This window comes from Eubalaena glacialis, chromosome 15 (assembly GCF_028564815.1).
Source record: "Eubalaena glacialis isolate mEubGla1 chromosome 15, mEubGla1.1.hap2.+ XY, whole genome shotgun sequence".
Lineage (NCBI taxonomy): Eukaryota > Metazoa > Chordata > Mammalia > Artiodactyla > Balaenidae > Eubalaena > Eubalaena glacialis.
Window position 1 is genome coordinate 81,663,364 of NC_083730.1, and position 20,085 is coordinate 81,683,448.

Below are 20,085 nucleotides of genomic sequence, written 5' to 3' on the forward strand. Positions count from 1 at the left end.
CAGTCCAACCTCAAGAAAGAAGAAAAATCTCAAACTATCTCCACTTACACCTAAAGGAACTAGAGAAAGAAGAACAAACAAAAGCCAAAGTTAGTAGGAGGAAAGAAATCATAAAGATCAGAGCAGAAATAAATGAAATAGAAACAAAGAAAACAATAGCAAAGATCAATAAAACTAAAAGCTGGTTCTTTGAGAAGATAAACAAAATTGATAAAGCATTAGTCAGACTCATCAAGAAAAAGAGGGAGAGGACTCAAATCAATAAAATTAGAAATGAAAAAGAAGTTACAACAGACACTGCAGAAATACAAAGCATCCTAAGAGACTACTACAGGCAACTCTATGACAATAAAATGGACAACCTGGAAGAAATGGACAAATTCTTAGAAAGGTATAACCTTCCAAGACTGAACCAGGAAGAAACAGAAAATATGAACAGACCAATCACAAGTAATGAAATTGAAATGGTGATTAAAAATCTTCCAGCAAACAAAAGTCCAGGACCAGCTGGCTTCACAGGTGAATTCTATCAAATATTTAGAGAAGAGCTAACACCCATCCTTCTCAAACGCTTCCAAAAAATTGCAGAGGAAGGAACACTCCCAAACTCATTCTGTGAGGCCACCATCACCCTGATACCAAAACCAGACAAAGACACTACAAAAAAGAAAATTACAGACCAATATCACTGATGAATATAGATGCAAAAATCCTCAACAAAATCCTAGCAAACAGAATCCAACAACACATTAAAAGGATCATACACCATGATTAAGTGGGATTTATCCCAGGGTTGCAAGGATTCTTCAATATACACAAATCAATGTGATACACCATATTAACAAATTGAAGAAGAAAAACCATATGAACATCTCAATAGATGCAGGAAAAGCTTTTGACAAAATTCAACACCCATTTACGATAAAAACTCTCCAAAGTGGGTGTAGAGGGAACCTACCTCAACATAATAAAGGCCATATATGACAAACCCACAGCAAACATCCTTCTCAATGGTGAAAAACTGAAAGCATTTCCTCTAAGATCAGGAATAAGACAAGGGTGTGCCCTCTGGCCACTGTTATTCAACATAGTTTTGGAAGTCCTAGCCATGGCAATCAGAGAAGAAAAAGAAATAAGAGGAATACAAATTGGAAAAGAAAAAGTAAAACTGTCACTGTTTGCAGATGACATGATACTATACATAGAGCATCCTAAAGATGCCACCAGAAAACTACTAGAGCTAATCAATGAATTTGGTAAAGTAGCAGGATACAAAATTAATCCACAGAAATCTCTTGCATTCCTATATACTAACAACGAAAGATCAGAAAGAGAAATTAAGGAAACAATCCCATTCACCATTGCAACAAAAAGAATAAAATACCTAGGAATAAACCCACCTAAGGAGGTAAAAGACCTGTACTCAGAAAACCATAAGACACTGATGAAAGAAATCAAAGATGACACAAACAGAGGCCAGACACTATCAAACTCTTAGAGGAAAACATAGGCAGAACACTTTATGACATAAATCACAGCAAGAACCTTTTTGACCCACCTCCTAGAGAAATGGAAATAAAAACAAAAATAAACAAATGGGACCTAATGAAACTTAAAAGCTTTTGTACAGCAAAGGAAACTATAAACAAGATGAAAAGAGAACCCTCAGAATGGGAGAAAATGTTTGCAAACGAATCAATGGACAAAGGACTAATCTCCAAAATATACAAACAGCTCATGCAGCTCAATATTAAAAAAAGAAACAACCCAATGAAAAAATGGGCAGAAGACCTAAATAGACATTTCTCCAAAGAAGACATACAGATGGCCAAGAGGCACATTGAAAGCTGCTCAACATCACTAACTATTAGAGAAATGCAAATCAAAACTACAATGAAGTATCACCTCACACCAGTTAGAATGGGCATCATCAGAAAATCTACAAACAAATGCTGGAGAGGGTGTGGAGAAAGGGAACCCTCTTGCACTGTTAGTCGGAATGTAAATCGGTAACAGCCACTATGGAGAACAGTATGGAGGTTCCTTAAAAAAGTAAAAATAGAAGTACCATATGACCCAGCAGTCTCACTACGGGGCACATACCCAGAGAAAACCATAATTCAAAAAGACACATGCACCCCAATGTTCACTGCTGCACTATTTACAATAGCTAGGTCATGGAAGCAACCTAAATGCCCATTGACAGACAAATGGATAAAGAAGATGTGGTACATATATACAATGCAATATTACTCAGCCATTAAAAGGAATGAAATTGGGTCATTTGTAGAGACATGGATGGACCTAGAGACTGTCATGCAAACTGAAGTAAGTCAGAAAGAGAAACACACATATCGTATGTTAACGCGTATATGTGGAATCTGGAAAAATGGTGCAGATGAACCGGTTTGCAGGGCAGAAATAGAGACACAGATGTAGAGAACAAACGTACGGACACCAAGGGGGGAAAGTGGAGGGGTGGTGGTGGTGGGATGATTTGGGAAATTGGGATTGACATGTATACACTGATGTGTATAAAATGGATGACTAATAAGAACCTGCTGTATAAAAAAATAGAATGTATCAATAATTGATATAATTGTTAGTGTATTGTTGATAATGAATAGTTTTCACATGTTGTGAAAACCCTGAAATGCCTCCATAGAGCCCCAAGGGCTTCTCAAGACAACGTCTCTGACTTAGAGACCTTTGAGGACCTGACCACCTCTGATGTTCTCTACAACCATGATGGGTGATTCTGCAAAAACTATTTCTTAGAACGCTGCCACTTCTTGTAGAAGCTAAGAGTGCTTCAGGATCTCCAGCGATCCTGAGCTACTCCTGGGAGGGAGTGATGGAAGTTATAGAAAGTGAATATAGAGAAAAGTATTTTCAGCCAAGTCGGGTAGTGGTATAACCATTGGGGACTTGGAGTCAGATAATCCTTAGGCAAGTTGCTTACATGCCTCAGGCTTCCTGTTTGGAAATGGGAGAATACCTGGGGAAAGGAGGTAATGTGCTTATGGCTGGTGCTCAGGACTTGTTAGGCGCCTCCTTCACCTCCCCATCCCCACCAGCTTTGGGGTCAGGTCAGAGTTCATCAGGAAAGCCTGGGCAAGGGGGCAGTCCAGGCAGAGGCACCAGGCCTGGAGGAGGGTTTCTGGGGGGCCAGGAAGCAGTGCTGGGGTGGTCCAGGCGGGCTGGAGCACAGGTGCCGTGGGCTGGTGTGGGAGCTGTGCTAAAGCCATACCTGCTAGGATTCATTTTCCTGAGAGTTGTTTTACAAGAATGCATTTAGAATAGGAAGGGCTGGGGGAATTCAACTTCTTGCAGGATGAATGCAGTTAAGTTAATGTGAATGCTGAGTCACTTCGTGTATGGTCACTTTGAGATGTGGAGCCTCATTGGAGAGGGCTGGCACTGTGTCTTAAGTATCTTTTGTCTTCACTCACACTGGCGTAGTTTTTGTATATCATGACACTCGTATCATTTTCTAATTTCTAAAAACATTGATCAGAATTCTAGAAGCACTGAGCAAGTTTTTACAAGACCATTACATTGACATATATGATGATCATTTCCTTTTTTCTCATGTGTCTTTTTTTTTTTTAATTTAATTAATTAATTAATTTTTGGCTGCATTGGGTCTTCGTTGCTGCACGCAGGCTTTCTCTAGTTGCGGCGAGCAGGGGCTACTCTTTGTTGCGGTGTGCAGGCTTCTCATTGCGGTGGCTTCTCGTTGCGGAGCACGGGCTCTAGGTGCGTGGGCTTCAGTAGTTGTGGCACTACAGCTCAGTAGTTGTGGCTCATGGGCTCTAGAGCGCAGGCTCAGTAGCTGTGGCGCCTGGGCATAGTTGCTCTGCGGCATGTGGGATCTTCCTGGACCAGGGCTTGAACCCGTATTCCCTGCGTTGGCAGGCGGATTCTTAACCACCGTGCCACCAGGGAAGCCCTCATTTGTCTTTTGAATTAAGCTTAGAATTTTATATAGGGCCTAATTTTTCTAATGGCTTTCCTGATTATTTATGTGGGATTTCCATCTGGGTTTACCATTCCATACCCGTGGGAGAGTGTGAACTTGGAGTTGATCTTGGCGTTTATTTCACTCTTTGAATACGGTGGCTTTGGTTTCTTTGTGCCAGATGAGCAGCAACTAGTTTGTTAGGGTTAAAAATCAGCTCGTTTTTCAGTTAATGAAGATCACGGGGGCCTATTGGAAATGTTTACCTTTGCTCTATAATCAGTAACAGTAACACTGTAGAATAGGCTGCAGGCTTTCCATGTGTATATATCCAGACAGTTGAGACAGATGGTGTTGGTTTGATAGAGGGTAGGAGAAGAGGGCACACAGAAAATGGCCTGAGTGAGTTTGAATTTCACAATATTTAAGACATTTTATTGTTTTCAAGTACACATAGCAGCTTAAACTAACAAAAATATTACAAAGTAGAGGGCTTTTGCTTTTTATTCAATACATAGATGAATATGATTTTTTAATTTACCCAGCACTTCAGTCTATAAGGCACTGTGTTAGAGAGTGGGTTTATAATTAACTTATCAATTACTGAGTTGCAGATGAGTTCTTCTAATGGACGCAGAGCTACTCTCTTAAGCATCCTCTCTGTGTGTTATTAATTTACAGGGTGAATCCAGTTTTGTACATGGTCAAAGGAAAACCCCAGCTCAGTCCACATTTGAACAATCACATTCCAGATAAAGGGACTCGGGAGGTTTTCAGTGGGTCACAGTGAGGCCAGGAATCGTCTGAACTGTGCCACGTGCAGGAAGCAGCTGTGCCGTGACCTGGGTTCCGACCGTCTCCTGCTGCAGGTGGCCCATTGATATGGGACTGACCGACTGGACCAGGACCGAATTCAATACCCAGATTTCTTTGGATCTTTCTAGGTTAGGACCTCTGGCCCAGGCTCTGCCTATTCCCCTGGGTGGCCTCTCTGGACTGCGGAGTTTCCTTAGGGTGTGAACTCTTATCTCATGTTCCACAATAAGTTTTAAAGCATATGTTGAAAATGACATGAGAATACTTCTTCCCCAGCCCCAGCCCCCCCTCCTTTACCTGCCCCTGCCCTTTCCCCACCTTTGGGCTCTTGTACCACCTGTCAGTGTCCCTCCTCATGGTCCCTTTCAGATTTTGTCGGAGCAGTGGCTGCGTGCCAAGGACTGAGGGTGACTCGCTGGTGCGCACCTTCTGCCTGGCCTTCCAGACCCTGGAGAGTCAGCCTCCCACTCTCCACCCTGCGCCTCCAAAAGGAGCCTGTGCAGTCCAGAATATGCCATGTTTATTCCGGACTAGCAACAGCATTCCCTCTTCCCCTCCTGTCTCTCCATGTCCTTTCAGGAAAGGTCCATCCAGGGTCCCACTTATCAGAAGCAGCCTTCCCAACTGTTCCGGCTCTCAGTGAACACCTCCCTTCCCTCACACTTACAGTACACAGGGCATCTCGCATTGCCTCACTGTTACTGCCCAGCGCTAGTCTTAACCAGATTGCCGTCAGCTGGGAGGCAGCAAGTGAGCATTTAGAGCTGAGTACCACTGCTTTAATGTTTCCGATTCTTTTTTGGCTTGGGAGGCAGTCAGTGTCGGTGTAGTGCGGGGGTTCTCAGGCGCCAGGGAGTATCAGAAAAATACAGATCTTGGGCCTCCACCCCGAAGGCTTCTGACTCAGTGAGTCTGGGTTGGGGCCTGAGGGTCCGTTTTGCCCAGTGCCGCCGATGTGCTAGTCCAGAGCCGCGCTTTGAGCGCCCTGGGGTAGTTGGAGGCCCACCCGCCCGGCTGTGAATTCTGGCTCCAAACCTGCATTTCTGTGCAAGTGATTTGGCCTCTCTACACCTCTGCTTCCTCATGTATAGAGGGAGTAAAATCATGATAGCCACTGTATGGCATGGTGGGGATCAGGTGAGAGAGCGCATAGTTGCAGTGTTTTGCACGTAAGAGGACACTGTAAGTATTAGGCATTACTAACCGTTTTTGCCAGGACTCAGGAAAAGGCTTGTCATACGGTGGCAGACACTGACCTAGAAATGAGATCAGCTGGGCTCTGCCTAGTGCATCCTCAGCTGCTGTTGTTACCTGTGTAATTTGGGGCAAGTTATTTAAATTATTTTAAGCCTCAGTTTCTTTATGCATAAAATGTGTACGGTAGTGTTTGTCTTCCTTTGCTGGTTGTGAGAATCAGATGGAATGACACTCTGAAAGGATTTGTGTGAAAGGAATATCATGATGACTATTAACAGCTGATATTTACAGTGTTCTTCGTGTGCAAGACGCTGCTGATCACGTTTGTGCCGGCACTGTCGTGTGCCACGTAGTACCATATAGTGACAGGTCGTCACGCCCTCCAGCGTGTGAAGGGGACTGGGGTGGACTGTGCCCTACACCAAAGGCCCCAGTAGTTCCCTGCAGTTTTTCACGCTCCTGCATCAGCTGCCATTTGTCTCGGTGATCTGATTGTAGCCACATTCTGCCTGTCTACCCACTTGGGTCCAAATGAGAAGTTGCCAGGCCGGTTGCAAACTGACGCGCAAGCACCGTAATATCCTAAATTGCGTATACAGTGTGAAGTCTACAGGCTCACGAGTGTTGTTAGACGACCAGCTCTCACTTGCAATCTTCCCATTTAAAAAATCATGTCCAGGTTGTCTTTAATTTTGAAGAATTCATTTCATAGTTTGCAGCCTCAGTTTTCCTCCCTATATAACATAGATTTAATGACAACTTTCTTTCTCATGGGGACTTTGGTTAGTTACATGTAGTTACTATTTGTGAAGTGCTCCGAAACTGTCCGTGCTCTTTATTATGATGAGGCCTGTTAGGAACCTGAAAGGAGTATGTGAGGATTTTCAGCTTTGAGTTATATATTTGCATAATAATTATAATCTCTTCATTGCCCTAAATGCTCTGACAGTGAACGTTTCCTATTCATTTTATGTACCCCATCAACCCGTTCTTTGTTAGTCGTACCTCTTATCCTTCTTCTAGCACTGGGACAGAGACTGTCTAAAGAGATCCCTGAAGCAAAGCAGAGAACCATATTCTGGTCACTACCTTCCTTTATTATTTCCAGCACCTATGGATGTGGGGGGAGAGAGAGATTGGATCATATTGGCCTGCATTTTCACCCAAGTGCACTCTTGCTCTGTGGGTTCTTTTCAGGCTTAGGTCACAATAGGTGTTGGTTTGGCCCCGCTCTGGTCCTTTGTAGACATCTGCCCACATCACAAAGCCCCATGTTTGGCACAGTCTGCGGTGATTGGCAGTGCCTTCCCAGGCAGAGTCCAGTCCTGGAACAGCAGGGGTTGCAGGTGCATTGGCACGTGGTGGTGGGGAGTGCACACGGGCCTGCCTACCCGGTGCCTGGCGAGGCTCAGCAACACCGTCCCATCCCTGAAATATCCTGGCCTCGTGGGCTTGTCACTCTCATTAAAACTTAAACATGAAAGCAGCCCAGGCTGCTTCTCCCTTTGTGCCGCGTCTGAGGGTGGACTGTGCCAGAAGCACGTCATGGAAACTGTTGAGGGGCTGCTGTGTTTCAGGGAGCTGTGCTCATGTCAGGGGTCCATTTCTTCGGCTCTGCATCTTGCTGTTTGCTGCTGCTAAAAGCACCTGAGAGGCAAGTTTTTGTTTGCCAGCAGAGTCACCTTTGGGATGGTGGTGAAAGTCATTTTCCACATGTTCACAGATACACCGCGTTACCAAGCCTCTTGCGCTGACTTATCTCTGGCAAGGACTTACAAAATAGTCTCTCTGGCTGATTGTCAAAAATTACATCATATCAGAGTAAACTGCTTTTAAATCAGACATCCATTATTCATGTATATTAACTGCTTTTTTATTTTTTTATTGGCTGTTTTTTGTATGATTTACTCTTTTCTCACTAGCTCGCCTTCCCTCCCCAACTGTCTTTCTCATCGTTTTTTACAATCTTAGCTCATCTGTGAATTTATAGAGACTGTTCACTTAGCTTTGTATGTGAACATCGATATGCAGACCCTGCATTTTTTGTAGTAAAATTTTTGAGCACGTTTTTGTGGGTCATATTTATGTTGGGTCAGAAGAGCAGTTTGGGTCATTTACATGAGTAAATTGTACCCCAAAGACTGAGAGGTCTTTTTCTTTTGTCTCTTTTATTTTTTTTTAAATTGAGCATTACTAGTCTTGTACTTTAAGTTCTGTATGGAATAAAACTGTACCTCCCACTTATGAACCAGCTAAATAACGCTGCTGTTGGTGGAAAGCAAATTGACTTAACGTGTTCATCTGTGGGGGGGCATATCTTTAATGTAAGGCTGGTGTGTCATTCACCTGTAATCGACACAGGCAGAGGTGTGCAGCACTTATTCATTCTTTCAGCAAATAGATACTGAGTCCTTCCTTTGTGCCAAACACGGTACAGGTATCCAAGAAAGTATCTGTTCACTCCAAACCATGATGCTGGAGGTCCCCTGTGCACCTGGCACCTTTGTGCTCCTGGTACTTTGCCCTGATGCATGGCACTTGACTGTTTGGAATAATAAGGACTAGATAGAGTTTATTCTATTTATTTAACCCCAAATCAGCATTGTTGTTGTGTATAGTCAACATTTGCATATATTCGTGCACATTTACCTGAATCTTCTCTCACTGTTCTTGCCAGCATTTCAGACCTTTTATTCTGGAATGATTTTATATCTTCCAAAAGTATATTCTGTAGTGAGGGTCTCTTGGCCACAAGTGCTCTCTGCTCTCGGTATTTTTATCCCAAAACATCTTTATTTCATACTCATTCTTGAAAGATGGTTTTACTAGTCCTTTATCATTCCAGGATGACAGGTATTTTCTCTCAGACCTTTGAAGAGATGATTGGTTTGACTTCCACTGTTATTACTGAGAAGTTGTTTGTCATTCCCATTTAGGACTTTTTCTCTTCTTTTGGCTGGTTTTTCCTTGGCTTTAATTTTCTATGGTTTCACTCTGCTGTCTCTAGGTGTGGATTTAGTTTTATTTTCTTTGTTTGGGATTCTCTTGCACTTCTTTCCTTTCAGTTGCAGAAAGTTCTCAGCCATTGCCTTGTTGAAACTTCCTCTCATTCTCTCTATTCTTTCTGTCTAGAACTCAGGTTAGATGTGTGTTAGACCAACTTGTTCTCCCTTCTGTGCTCTTCCTCACTCACTCATCTTTTCCATCTCCATCTCTCTGTGTTGCATCCTGAATAATTTCTTCATCTTTGTCTTCCAGTTCACAAATTCTCTCTTGGACTCCGTTTAACTCATCCATTGATTTTTTTTTTTCCTTTGGTTGCGCTGGGTCTTAGTTGCAGCACGTGGGCTCCTTAGTTGCGGGACATGGGCTCCTTAGTTGTGGCATGCGGGCTCCTTAGTTGCAGCATGCATGTGGGATCTAGTTCCCTGACCAGGGATCGAACCAGGGCCCCCTGCATTGGGAGTGCAGAGTCTTATCCACTGCACCACCAGGGAAGTCCCCTGATTTTTTTTTTTTTTTAATTTCTAGAAATTCTATTTGTTTTGTTTTTCAAAGCTACTTAATCAGTTTTGCTGCTTTTGACCCCTCACCCTCTTATTTCTGTAAAGATTTCCAGCATGCATATTTTTCTTCATCTGATAAACATCTGATATCCTTGGAAGCCTAATTCTTCTGTTTTCTGTCTCTCACTTATGATGATGAGCTGTTTCTGTGTTGGGAAAAAAACTTTTTTTAATTGTGAGCTCATATATGGCTGATCTTGATTTGTAGATCTCCTGTGGGCCTGGGTTGGGAGGGTCTTCCTCCTGAGAAGATTCTGCCAGGTACCAGGAAGCATGTTACCAACATGAAAGGACTTTTATTACTAGACCTGGGGTCTTTTGGCCTTGCAGGTAGTATAACTTCAAACTCCCAACCTGCGTGAGGCTTGCAGGCCGAGGGCAAACATTTTCCATCCTGAGCTGAACCTGAGACAGGCAAGTTGCCACATAGGCTCTCTTCACCAGTGGATAGATTTTTGTTCCTATCTTGCTTTTTGCTGTGTACATAGCTGTCCAGGGGGCCCAGCTTTAGGCAGACTTATCAGTTCTGGTTCCACCTGGCACTGGCTGGAAACCTTGCTTCCTGTTCCCCGAGTTCTCCAGGCTCCTGACACTGGCACATGTCCCCAGAGCAGCCCCTGGTGGGAGCGCCGCTTCCCTTTCTGGGTGTAGTGCTCTCTTCATTTTTGGCTCCTCGGACTTTCTCGGATTTCTTAGGAGTTAAACAGAATGTTTACAGGAATGTTTACTACACTGAATCTTCAGTGTTTTAAACAGGATGGTTTTCCAGACATTCCAGACATTCATAGTGTGCTGTGTTGTCAGAGGTGGAACCTTGGGCCTGGATACAGTTTGGGAGTTCTGGAATCTGGAGACTGTGGAGAGAGGTCTGTGGAACCTTCTGTTTTGAGTACAAGGAAGTGGTTCCTTTGTACAAACCAGCAGCAAGATTAGGCATCCAGAAATGGGGGAATGTGTTAAGCAAAACAAGGACTATCTGAGTACTTATTATGTACCAGACCATGGTAAGCCCTGGGTTTGCCTGATAAATGTGTAACAGTCAGTTAATCTACAAGCATTTACTGAGTACCCGGCACGTGCTGGCCCTTAGTCAGTGCTGCAGGAATGAATGATAGGATTGCTGCCCCAAGGAACTTACAGTCTAAGTCTAGGACAGTGTTTTACAATATGTGGCATGGCGCTTGGTAACAGTGCCTCAGCTGGCCTGCTAAAATCACAGTCTCCTCGGTGACCCTCCTGCCCTCCAGTGTTTGAGAACCATGGGTCTGGGGAAAAGTTGGAGGAAGCAAATGTACAGTTCAAGGTGGCACCTTGGGGACACCAGATGGGGTGCGTAGATGGTGAATACCTTCAGCACTGACAAGAGGGAATAAACTCTGCTAAGAGCTCAAAGAGAACACAAAATAAGCTTAATTGGGATGGAAGAGGAGAGAACATGAGGATTATTTTCTTTACTCTCTAGAATTTGGCTTATCATGACTTTACCCCCTCAGAAGGGCAAAATATATGTGGTAGTGATGGAGGTGGGTTGTTAGAGATCAGAAAAGAAAGTAGGTAGACTTTGTCATCTCCAGGAATTTCAGTCAAATCTTCCTCCCCATGCCTTTTTTTATCTTTTACTTCGCTGCAATCCAGCACAGCGTCTCCTAACCTTTTCTCTCTCTGTCGCTTCCCTTTTCTAAGATGGTGGCAGACAAATTATCTTTCATTCACAACGCCTTTTAAAAAGCTATAGTCTTGTAAGGAAGCCTTCTGACACTCCTCACCCCTGTGGAAAGGCAGCGCCCGGGGTCCTGAGGAGGCGAGCCCGCTGCTCAGGTTGACGGTGGCGGTGGTGTAATGTCTTTGGCCGCTGACACGTAGGAGTGTGAGGAAGACTCACTATTTTGGTAAACTTAAAACACAAATGGAATTCCTTTTTTCAGTCATTAGCACACGGCCAAGTCTGGGACTGCAAGGCTCTGTAATCTCTTCATAGCTATTTCTGTATACAGTGGTTCCTGTTTCATTATGAGGCTAATAGCAGTCGCAGATTTAGGAAATGTTTGTATTGCTAAATCCAGTTCTTACTGGGTGAAGGAGGAAGTTGGCCTGCCTTGAGCTCACCCCACTGCAGGGGCAGTAGCCATTTCTTATCCCTTTCCTCATGGTTTGGTTGGAAAGCCAGTCCTAGGCACACTAAATGGTCCGGGTCACACCTGGAAGGGGCGGGGCCTGCCTGCACCAGGTCGTTGCCAATGTTTCCCAGATGTCAGGCCTGTGGCCACCACCTCCATCCTGACTCTACACTGCTGCCCCTACTGTTACACCACCACCTGCTAGGACATGACTGTAAGGTGGGTCTCCTTAGAGAGGCGAGTCCCACAAATGGCGGACCAGGACAGTTGGTGGCCGTGCACTAGCTGGTGAAGAGGGGGATTGTTTCAGCTGGCAGCCGGCCGAGGCTCCTGCACGTCACCCACCCTCCCTGTTCATTCCAGTGCCTGCTGCAGAGAAGAAGAGTCATAAACATTTGTTTACTGGCTGTTGAAAGAATTACAGCATTATTTATTTTGTCTAAAAAATTAGAAACAACCCAAATATCCATCAATATGGAATCATATATCCATAGACAAGTTCTATGCAGCCTTTAAAAAGAACAAGATCTATGTATAGGTACTGACGAGGAAAGAACTCTCATGTTATTTAGTTGGAAAAACAAGTTGTAGAACAACAGTCCCATCGAGAGAAAAAAATAATTTTATACACACAGAGAAAGAGAGTGCGCGCGCAACAGACAAGACAGACATGTGTATAGAAAAAGTCTAGCAGTACACAGCCCTCCACATCCACAGGTTGCGAATCCACGGATTCAGCCAACCTCGGATGGAAAATATTCCCCCCCAAAATTCTAGAAAGTTCCAAAAAGCAAAACTTGAATTTGCTGAGCACCAGCAACTATTTACATAGCATTTACATCGTATTAGGTGTTGTAAGTAATCTAGAAATGATTTAAAGTAGATGAGAAGATGTAGGTTATATGCAAATAGTACACCATTTTATATAAGGGAGCGTGGGCAGATTTTGGTATCCGAGGGGTCCCAGCACTAAACCCCCATGGATATCGAGGGACAGCTGTATACACTAAACTGTTAAAGTGGTTATTTCTGAGAGGTGGCTATCCAGAAGGTTACACAAGATATATTATGTTTGAAATCAGAAAAAAACAAAGATTCTTTAGAAATTTCAGAAAAATCTGAATAATTGACAAAAATGAAAGGATTCTAAGACTAGGATTTGTGAAAATACCGTAACATCTCTAAGAAGGAAAAAACAGAAAGTTCTTTTTAAACAATGCTTGCTTCCACCAGGTGCCCTCTAGATCTACCTGGAAGCCAAAGAGAAAGGAGTAGACCCTGCAGTGTCCGAGACTACACACTGCATCTCCTGCAGTTACCTTTGTAAAATATACAACGTGGTCAGTCATTTTAGATAATTCTTAAAGAAACATCCAACTTCTATACAAATTTGCTCCTTAATCACTATTTAAACCCTTTTGTAATATACATGTGGTACTTAAAAGAAAAAAATCCCCAGCAACATCTATTGATTTGGCGGTCACATTAGTGCAGAACATTTTCTCCAAGATTTTAGCTACGGGTCGTTTTTTCCTTCTTTCCAGCATATCCATACACTTCTGAGAGTGAGTCAAGTGGCCATGAGTTGAGACTCACCCAACTAGGGCAATAAAGAGAAAAATTAGTCTAATGCATGGTCTTAACAAGAGGGAGAGTGTGAGCATGAATAATTAATCTCACTAGTCTGTGGCAATCAGATAAAATGAAGTCCCATTTGCTCAACCTTATTAAAAGAGAGAGAGCGCAGAGGGGAGAGAGATGGTAAAGGTCGTTGAGGGACTCGTAACGTGGGAAGAACCGCCTCTGAGATGGGTAATGTGTTTTCTAATCTCTGCGGTCTTTAACTAAACATAATGGTCAAGGTACTCTTTGGATAGTTCTGATTCATTGAATTATTAAACATTTTAGAAAATACTTGACTCCTGACTACTAACTTATACGATGAATTTGCAGTCTTTTTGGAGAGGGATTAGATCCCACTGTTTCATTCAGAAATGATCTATCCTCTTGTCAAAAAAGAACTTCTAGAAAAAGTAAAGACATAGGAACAGACTCAATATCAGATTTTAATTCTTATATTTACCATGGACATTTCTTCCTGCTATAGATGTTGAAGTATTTTAAAAACAAGAAGAGATTGAGTCCAAAAGCCCTGTTGAAAGCTGTATAATGATATATAAGTGCAGAATGTTACTTTCAGGGTAGACCATGAGATTGCTGGTGTTTTTTTTTTTTCTCCCTCCAGGAACCGATTTTTATGTAATTTTTAGGATATTCACTGTAGACAGAAGATTTGATTTATTTCTATGTCCATACTTGGAAGAAGAATCTTATTTTGGATATTTTACAGTTGAAATTTTCTCAGAAACTTTTATTTTCAACTGCATGAAAATAAAAATAAAATTTAGCTTGTTCTCTATGGTCTTTAGGGATTAAGAAGGCATTTTACATTTTGAAATTGCCCTCTTTCCTTTCAGATACTGTGAGCAATTTTACTTAATATTATAGTGTTGTTTTGACTATTAGGAATTTCCAAAGATTCAATTGTTAGAAATATGTGTCAACAATGAGATCAATGGTTTTCAAGGTGGAGTCAATTTATTAACCTCTCAGTACTAAAATAGGAATCTGTACACTGATAATTGATAAATGTATAGGTTAACAAGAAAAAATAGCACATCATTTTCATGTGTGGGCTAAGAGAGGAGACTCTACAAAATATTAACATTAAAACTTTTGAGTTCAGTGATTAATTTTAACCACATGATCAACAGAATATAATGTATGCTCACGTGTGTGTGTGTGTGTGTGTGTAAATGAGGAGGCTTTTGAACAGTGAATTTGGGTGCAAGGACTATGTCTTCAGTACTTACAACAATTACTGACCCATGGCAAGCACTTAATGTTAATTGAATTACTAAGATTTTTTTAGTAAAAGACTTAAATAATCTTCAGAAAGATTCCTTATGAATCATCCTTGTTTCCCCATTTGCTGGAGAAAAGGCAATGTTCAAATGTAATGAATACATTGTCTAGAGATCAAGGATACTTTCTTACTTGCCTCCATACCTTATGGAACAGAGCTTACTATAATTAGCTAGTGGAGAGTGACTGAAGAGAGAAATGTTGGGGAATATCGGTTATACCTCAATTAAAAAAATTTTTTTTTAACGTTTGGGAATAAGACTTTATGTTTTGGTTTGTAGTTTAATCTAAAGGAATCATCTAGTGGTTAACTGTACAAGCTTCATCATCCTGGATGCTTATACTGTTTGTTCTTTTTACCTTCTGTGGTATAAATACAGAGGGGGAAAAGAGAGAGAGAACCCTGTACACAGACTTCTTGTTAGCCTCCCCCATTAAGTAATCAGAAGCAGTCAGTGACCCTTAGTTTCCATGCTTCTTTTTCTGTGTTAAGAAATCGGGATACCGAATTTCCCCATTTGGCATTTTTTGTGTGTCCTATGAGTTTGTTTGCACCTTGGCCTGGAATTCTTTAGAATTTTCTTTTCTCTTGCGTTTCCTTTTGTCATTCTAAGAGCCACATCCTTATACTGTCATTACCTGGAAGGGGTCAGGAAATGAAGTATTAGAGCCTCTTCTCTAATGGGAGCTGGTGCTGTGACCGTGCCCCGGGGCGACGCTGTGTGGAAATTGTTTGTGCGGGCCTGCTGCCCCTAACGCACACCCACGTGTTTTTCCTCTTCCCCAGATTCTGGTGTATAGCCTGGAAGCAGAACGCTGCCTCTCGAAGCTGGGCAACGCGCTTGGCGACTTCACCTGCGTCAACCTCCGGGACAGCCCTCCCAATCTCATGGTCAGTGGCAACATGGACAGGAGGTAGGTGTCAGTAGAGTCGCATCTTAGAGCCGCAGGCAGCTTCTCTTGAGGACTGGCCGCTTGGCCTCCACTGAGCTCACTGATTTCCTCCACGGCTCACCCTCCTCACTTCTCACTCACATCTCTGCCCACCTGAGTTCAGCCCTGATCCCATAAATACCATCCCTGTGAACTTGGAGAACGAAGTCTTGTATTAGGTAATAGTTGGATGGAGCTGCGTCTCTGCCTCATTTCTGAAACACCATGGGAAGGTTGTCTTTTAGGCCATTTGGTGGACGCAGTTGGTGGAAGGTCCAGTGAGACCACTTGGAATATCTTTTGTCCCCCTGCTGTAAAATTTGTTTGGCATTTAAAAGCTCACTTTCTAATATTAAAAACAATAACCTAAGGGATGAATCATGTTCAGCAAAACAGGTTTGCCTGCCAAATGATGTCAGGAGTGTGTTTCAGACCACTGTGGTGTCCCTCCGGTGACGGGGGAAAAAAAGAGACTTCATGTGAACAGATTCCAGTTTCTATTTAGCTGATTAGCAGTCTTCCCTTTAACGTATTGGCTTAGGGAGTCGGATTTTCCCGGTACAGGGTCCAGTGCCAGCCCTGGCCGCTCCAGGACCCATCAGCATGGAAGGATTAAAGTGTTTGAAAAGACTGTCTGAGTCCAAATTTTAGGCTTTTTTCCTTTCTCTTCCCTCTCCCCCTTGTCTTTTCCTTTTCTTTCTTCTTCTTCCTTTTTTTTTTTTTTTTCTTCTTTTTTTGACTGGTTATCTGTCATGTCTGATCCAGTGCCCTGAAGAGAGGTAGCATGGCTGGAGGCCAGGTTCAGCTGGCGCCCCCTCCCCTGGCCAGCCCCGGGCTGCAGGTGGCGGGCCACTTGGTGGGGTATCAGATCGTGAGGCGGGTCCTCCTTTGTGCCAAATCCCAGACCTCTGTCGCACCAGTGCAGCAGCTTGCAAAAATAATTTTGTCAGATAATATTTTCAACTTCTGACCTTCACTACTACTGTCTCCCTCCCATAGAGCAAAAAGATGTGAGTATGCTTTATTGAAAGAAAATACTTGATCTTTTTTTCCTCGAGCCCTCCTGAAACAGCTGCTACTTCTCATGCTTGAGAATTGAACTCCTCAGTGTATGTCCAGGCAGTTTTTCTCTTTAAAAAAAAAACCAAAAAACTAGGCTTGGTAAGTGGCCTCACTTGTGGCACAGCAAGTGAAACGCATCAGTTTATAGTTTTACTCTCCCATGTTCATTTCTGACTGAGCTGCACAAAGGCTCCAAGCTTATCTACAGGATCTACCTGCAGGGACCTAACAGCTCCTCGCTTTCCAGGAGAGCAAATGCAGAGGGCTCTGTGGGGCATCCAGATGGAAGGGTTTGGGATTGTAGGCTATGCTTCAGAGTTTGCTGACAGCATGACCATTTAGGTGTTCAACCACAGCTAGGCTCCCAGGAAACCAAAATGGTGTTCCAGAGAAGAGACCTCTGCTTTCTGCATAACGTAGCCTAATTAGCTCTAGAAGCACAGTTACAGCCAGATTGTCATGACCATTGTCAGCTGCACATCGTGCTGTCGACCTGTACATACTCGGTAAAGCTGATGTTTTCCTCTGGAGCAGGGCTGCCTGACCATGCTCCCCATTGCCAGAGGAGAAGCCAAGTGCGCGGTGTAAAAGGGCTCTCTGGTCCCAAATCTGACCATGTTAAAATCCATTTTATTAGTAAACCAAAGTTACTTTTTTTTTTTTTTTTTAACACCCTTTGTCTTTTTGGATGAAAAGAATAGACTTGGGACTTGGAGTTGGAGAGGGGGCTATCCAAAATGGCATTTAATCAGGGCCACTTCTAGATCTGTGTGCCAGCTATTTGACGACTACTGGTACCGCAGAGGCTTGCCATCATATGTAAGATTGTTCTTTATGAGTCACATTAACAGTGTTAGCAATATGAATTTGAAACACAGGGCTTAAAAATATTATACATCTGGAAAAAGGAAGGAATAAGGACTCTAGACTTTTAAGTGCATAGAGGCATGTCTTGTGGGGTTTTTCCCAAAGACTTAATAGCTTATGAGTGGGAACTCATCAGAGGTGCACACCCAGGCTTGTACAGCTTATGTTTTATTTCAGAAGTGGGACGGAGGGGGCAAATACTATGAAGAGAGCTAGGTGGCTATCACTTCATGACAGATGCAGTTTAAAAACCTTGGAACCTCCTTTTTTATTTAAAAAACTGAACTTCTATTGCATTCTCTTAGTACTTTATAAATAACTTGAGAATGAAATGGACTCTAAAGGTACATAAAACTGTCCAAGGTTAAAACAAAAATAATGTTTCTTTAAAGTAAGGAAATGAGCTTGAGTAACTTTGCTAATAACATGGGTGGAATTTTCTAAGGAGTTGGGTTTTTTTGGGGGGGTGGGTATAGGCTGAAATTAAAAATGAAAAAATAGTTCACCTAGCTTGTCACTAGAGGTTAAGTAGAGTCTGATAAAGATTAAGAGAATGGTCAGGGTGGGAACTGAGTTATGGTTGGATTGTACTTTTCCCTCGCTGGGAGGGAAGGGTTATAAAGTGGGGTTATATAGGTGGGGCTCTGCACAAGAGTTTTAACACTACGGATCAATGAGGTTTTTTTAATGCATATTTTGTCCTTTCCTGCTAAGCCAAGAAGAGTGGTAAGTAACGTTAGAGGAGGGAGGGGTGTGCATCCGGTGTTAGGACTGGATGCTTGTGTCTTACCACAGTGTCTGTCTAGTGCTCAGAGAGGGCTTAACTCTGTTGTGTTTTGCATTTATTCCAAGATGCACTTTTTTTTACATTTTCACATCCTTGAAATCAAGATGTGTCTTTTATAATAACATCTTACAAATGGCAGCATGTTAAAATATTACATAAAGTAATGGTGCTTCTTGCATTGGATGGTGTTTTCAATTAAATAGAAGTCTGTATTTGTTCAATGAGGGCAAAAATAAATCTTAGGAATTAGAACAGTTATGAGAAACTTGAGTGGGTTACCAAGATAAAGTCTGCAGGAAATAGATAGACCACTGTGAGTTTTTTTGTTTTGTTTCTTTAGTTTAACCTTTGGGGTTCACTGAACATTTAGAATCTGTAAATTTATGTCTTCCACCAATTTGGGATTTTTTGGCCATTATTTCTTCAGATTTTTTTTCCACACTGATCCCTTTCCCCTCTCCTCTGGGACTTCAGTGATGTGAAGAACAGACTTTTTGATATTATCCCACAGGTCACTGAAGCTCTATTCATTTTCTTTCCTAAGCCTTACATTCTTCAAGTTGCAAATATCTACTGATTTAACTTTGGGTTCACGAACTGTTTCCTCTGTCATCTCCATTCTGCTATTGAACCCATCTAGTGAATTTTTTATTTCAGATTTTATACTTTTTTGGTTCAAAATTTCCATTGTTTCTGTTTCTCTGCTCAGAATTTCATTCTTTCTTATCATTGTACCTTTACCTCATGGAATATAGTTACAATAGCTGCTTTAAAGTCACTGATGATTCCCAAAGTCTGGGTTATTTTAGGGTTGACATTTTCCCTTGAGAATGGGTCACATTTTCCTGGGGCTTTTGGGGTGGGGGTATGTCAAGTAATTTTGGATATATCCTGGACATTTTGTGTCCACATTGGATCCTGTTACATAATCCTCTGGAGGATGTTGAGTTTTGTTTTTGTTTTAAACAGGCAGTCCCCCTGGTTAGGTTCAGACTGCAAGTTGTGTCTTGCCTTCCATGGGTGGTGATTCCAGTGTCAGTTCAATTTCCAAAACCTTTGCTGTGCTTCTCTGACTACCCTGCACATGTGCCACACAGAGGTTAGTCTGAGCTGGCAGTGGTTGAAATCTTATCTGAGCCTTTGCTGTACTGCTTCGGATCTGCGCCTGGGCCGTGCGCGGGGTCGCACGCAGTATCACGGGCTCCCCCTCTCCAGTTCCGCCCTCTCTTCATCCCTGCGATTCTTAGCTTTCAGGGCCCCTGTCCCCTGGGCCTCTGACGATAAGATGGGGTTTCTCTCAGGGTTTCACCTGCTGGCATCCCTACCACCGTGCAGCTCTGTGAATAGGGACTGCCTTGGGGCAAAACCACAGAGAAAAGAGATGGGGGAATCCCCAAAGACGCCACACCCACGTTCTTTGGACTTAGGGGCTTCTCTCCTTGGTTCTTCAGAAAGAGGGTGTTTCTGTTAGCGTTTTAGCTCCCACACCACTACACAGCTCTGCTACAGGAGCTCACACTCGGGGTGAGGCTGTGAGAGAGAAACTCCTCTCCCCACGGCCCCTTCTTCCGCGGCCACTTCCCCCACAATCCACTGTAGTGAGTCAACTCCCCAGGGTCCTCAGGTGTTTGCTTTTTGTGTTTTGTCCAGAGGTTTGGGTTGTAGCAGCAGAAGACAGAGGCAGTAGTGGGCTTACTTTAGGTCAGACGCAGAACTCCTACTCTCTTTAAATTATTTAAATAAACTGTGTAGAGGGCTGTATTAAATGGGGTCCCTTCCCATTCTGTTGCTCTCAGTCTTCTCATCTGGGATCTGCTCATTTCTAACGAATGAAATCAGGGATCTAGACCAGAG

At 42.9% G+C, this 20,085-nt stretch overlaps 1 protein-coding gene across 2 annotated transcripts in view; it reads left to right on the forward strand.

The window, feature by feature from the left end:
- FBXW8 (F-box and WD repeat domain containing 8) overlaps positions 1 to 20,085 on the forward strand; it is a 115,860-nt gene that overhangs the window by 80,309 nt on the left and 15,466 nt on the right. For both annotated transcript variants that reach the window (XM_061169834.1, XM_061169835.1), the window contains one exon: positions 15,370 to 15,497. In XM_061169834.1, the coding sequence (XP_061025817.1) occupies positions 15,370 to 15,497 (128 nt within the window). The remainder of the gene's footprint in view (positions 1 to 15,369; positions 15,498 to 20,085) is intronic.